General features: G+C 39.9%; 1 protein-coding gene across 2 annotated transcripts in view; it reads right to left on the bottom strand.

Moving 5' to 3' along the window:
• Nucleotides 1-4,224, bottom strand: part of mpped2a (metallophosphoesterase domain containing 2a) — an 80,057-nt gene that overhangs the window by 50,424 nt on the left and 25,409 nt on the right. For both annotated transcript variants that reach the window (XM_005744394.2, XM_005744393.2), the window contains one exon: nucleotides 1,603-1,784. In XM_005744394.2, coding sequence (XP_005744451.1) covers nucleotides 1,603-1,784 — 182 coding nt within the window. The remainder of the gene's footprint in view (nucleotides 1-1,602; nucleotides 1,785-4,224) is intronic.

Raw genomic sequence — 4,224 nt, 5'->3', positions numbered from 1 at the left:
ACACACACACACACACACCAAGGTAAAAAAAAAAATCTTAGTGTGGACTGACACAGTGACAGGAAAGTAACCCTGGTCCATAAAAATATTTGCAATGTATCTGCAGTCATGTGTTACATGTTACATGGAGTATAAGAGCAGTAGGCTGTGAACTCAACAAGACTGTGTATTAGGAGTGAAATGAAAATGCATTTTCAGCCAAACTCTATTAAAAATGAATTAAAAAGTGGATACAGAGTGTTGGAGAAGTGGATCATGCTGCAGGAAAGGGCTGAGAAGTTTCTGTAAACTAGATTTTTATTTGGCTGTGAAAATTGGGTCAGTGCTAGAATCCACTGTAAATGCAGTGAAAGCAGACTGACTGCAGCCCCTGTCATCTTTGGAGAGGCACAACTTTGACAGCCACCTTTCAACTCTACAGGGGGGCAAAGTGTTTGAAACTCAAAACACAGATTTCGAGGAGTACTACTTCAAAAGGTTTACAAGCTAAAGGTTTCCACTCTGAAAATATGAAAATAAGTCGTGACAGGTTCATAAATCAACTTTTAAAAAAAATAAAAATCAATGTTTATTCTCTAAAATTAAACGTTGTTTTCGTTACAGTTAAATAACACCACCACCAATGCCACATGTTCAACATTTTCCATTTTCCGTCCACTTTTCAGCACACAGATCAAACTACTGAAATCAACAATATGCGCTGATTGAACACAAAGTGAGTTGTTTTTTTTTTTTGCTGATGAACTGATGTTGCAGGCCATGTTTATTAAACCCCCCCGGCCAGAAATATTATGTAGGGCTTGACAACATCGTGAATTGTCTCTGTGCGACAGTTCAGAACATAAGAGCTTGTGAGGGACTCCAATTCGTCAAACAATTTCCTTCAGCAGTCTTCACTCTACATGCTCAGGGACTGCAATCAAAGTTTAAAGATTCTTTCAGCTGCTCAGCTTGAGCCCCCTCCTGGTCTTGAACCAGGGAGACCAGGGGGTGTGTGAACGTGTAAGCCACACAGTCATAAAGCTTAAAGGTTAAATGTAATTTCAGGACACTGTTCTGGCTGATCAACAGACAAATGCAAACAGTTAAAACTAAAGAAAAAAAGAATTCAAAATCCTGAAGTACTATAGCCCAGTCTAGTTAGTGGTACCTACTGATTTAGAGTGTGAGAGGCACAGGCATGAAGCATGTGTGCTTCTACTGAGTGAAACATGTCTATAACATGGGGCCAAAAATGGTTTCATGGGTCCACAAACCAAGCACTGGCTAACGGTTCTGAAACCACACAACTTGGAAAACACATACACACATGAAAGCTAAAGATTTACCTACAGCATGGGGCCAGAGGGAGAGGTGAAAGGTTAACTGATCCAGGGTGTTAGGTCAAAGGGGTTAAACTGGACACTTTAGCACAGCAGTTGGGGCTAAACAGAGGGGAGGCGGAGGGGTTCATTGTGTTGTCTGGTTAACAGTTAAACATGCTTCAGGCCCTGCCTCCTGCTCTTTAGAGACTTTGCATTTGTACGTGTTTGTGTGAGAGAGAAAAACAATGCATGGATCTAGAACAGCTGTACTGAGCATGTGGGTTAAGTAGTTCAGTACCTAGCCAGTCGTTGAACTTCTTAACTTCAGAGGGCAGGCCCAGCTCAGTGAAGTCACCCATGTGCAACAGCACATCGCCATAGGGCATCTGGATGCCATCTGTACGCGAGTGTGTGTCTGAAACACACACAAACCTGGTGTGTCCCGCTGGCTTGGGAGTGTCATACGGAATAGGGTCCACCCTGAAAAAGACAGAGAGAAAGTTGTCGTCACTAAAGCTGCATTACATGACTGACTGGGACCTGACTAGCTCTTTTTCAGTAACTGAATTAATTACCAAAGACTATTTAGTGATTAATTAGAGTCAGTATATTGATCGCAGTACAATCTCAGTGTGTGGCTGTTGTCACAAATGGTGATTTGATACATTTTGCCACCATTTCTGACAATAGCTACATTGTTTGAAAACACTTTACCGTCTATTAAAAAATATATATATAATTGAATTGTCTGTAGGACCTGAGCTTCGACTTTCTCAAGAAATTTCTATTTACCGTGTCATTAACAAAAAATTTAAAATAATGAAATTGAAAGTAGTCAAACCTGATTTTTATTTATTCAATTTCCAATTTTGAAAATGACCATCTGAAAATCTTCTCCCCGTTTGTGATAAAATATAAAGTATCCTCAAAACAAGACTTTTGATTTTTTTAAAAGAAGAAAATATATACTAATTTCACAGCAGCTTTTAGAAGGGACACAGCAGAAAATAGGACGCTTAAAAAGATCATTTGTTGTGCAAAATAAATTACACGGCTCACAGGATAATGCATGTAGCAGAGTAAAATCCATCTCAAAGAAAAGAGGGGACATTACAAGAGCACCGGAAAAAAAAGAAAGAAAAAAACAACAAAAAAAGTGTAGTGTGGACTGGAAAACAACCAGTTTGCTGTGGCTGATTTCGGCACATAGTGAGGGCAATAGCTGTTTTGTGGCATCAGATTGGCTAAAGAGATGGTGAATTAAGGCATTTCTGTGTCCTTTCTATCCATTATCTAAAGAAAAATCACTTAGACCCAAGTCTGGCTGAAAAGTAACTCCTTTATTTAGCATTTTGTTTGTTATAAGCACTTGTGTTAAAAGGAAAGAAAAACCTGTATTTTTTTCCTGACAGGAGGGAAAAAAAAATCTTGTCTATAATTGAGGTCTACAATGTGCAATCCTCCACCACTCTGGCACTAGACCATTATTTCATTAGAAGGGATGTCACTCCGTCGACAACATCAGACACATAATCAACACTGCAATCTCCAACCTGACAAGTATGCATGTGCACACACACAAACACACACACAGAGTTAAATTTGCATGTGTGCACAAACGTGGCGTGGAAACAGCCAGAGAAGCAGATGAAATCAAAAGGTTTCAGACTGGAGGAAACGCCATTAAAGGAGATGGAGAAAATAGGCACTTTTGCACAAAAGAACATCTTATCTGGTCTGTGTGTGTGTGCGGCTGCACTTGTGTGTTCACATTTTCACGTTTTTTTTCTGTGCCACACAGATCAGAATATTAGACGTGGCCAGCCAACAGACAGCCTGGATACTGGTGCTGCTCCCTTTTTAAAACACTTTTTGTTGAGTTAAAATGTCGCAGGATTGTGTTAATAGTAAGACAACGGTGAACAAGCTGGTCACTGTTTGTGACAAACATCTCTAGTGTGCAGTCTGCTGTCGGTCTGATTCCAGAAACCCTCTCTTAGCCTCCGTCAATGTCAATTCTCACCCTCAAAGGAAAACCCTACGTATGCACAGCATTCAACCTCCAAAACATTACAAATACCACTCTTCAAAAAGACGCGACTTCATTTAGTGGCTTGATCATACCCATCAGTGACCCCTACATAGAAGTGCTATGTTGTGATTTAGAGTATAATTTTTTAAATCAAAAGCCAAAGAAAAAAGGTGCAAATATATTTTCACCAATATGATTTTAAAAAATCAATACATGAAAGAATGACTAACTCACTGAATAGAAAAAATCATTCAAAAGTCATATTCATTGCTTTGTAGCACTGACCATAAAAGGCTTCGCACATTCAGAAATGCTTTGATAGAAACAGAAAAGTTAAATCCAGCTGACAAACTTTTATCATCTCAACATGTCTGCATCTCCATGTAGAACAACTGTTTGTTGTTGTTGACTCTACAAAACTACATGAACTCAATGTACTGCAAAAAATATGCTTAAACACTGACTGACATGCCAACGTCGCTGTGCACTAGGGACGGGTATCGAAACCCGGTTCTTGTTGAGAACCGGTTCCCACTGTTTCAATTCCTTGGAATCGTTTGCCACTTTTGCAAACGATTCCCTTATCGATTTCAGTCGCCCCGAATGATGTCACCACGTTGCGGAGCGTCATTTACCTGGCAGGAAACATGGTACCTAAGCGGCTCAAACGCTCAAAAGTTTGGTTATACTTTACGAGAACGGATGACAACGGGGCAACTTGCAAAGTAGATATTTCATTTAAGGGAGAAAACACTACGAATATGCAAAAAACACACGATGACCTTAAATGAATGTCGTGTTTTTAATTCCGCTCCGGACTCGTGAAACCCAGCAGCAGCGGTAACGTTTGCACGTCCTCTCCCGTTAATGCGGCAGGTAAATAATCAA

The sequence above is a fragment of the Pundamilia nyererei genome, unplaced genomic scaffold (assembly GCF_000239375.1).
Source record: "Pundamilia nyererei isolate P.nyererei 1_Seehausen unplaced genomic scaffold, PunNye1.0 scaffold00143, whole genome shotgun sequence".
NCBI lineage: Eukaryota > Metazoa > Chordata > Actinopteri > Cichliformes > Cichlidae > Pundamilia > Pundamilia nyererei.
This window is presented reverse-complemented; position numbering and strand designations above follow the sequence as displayed.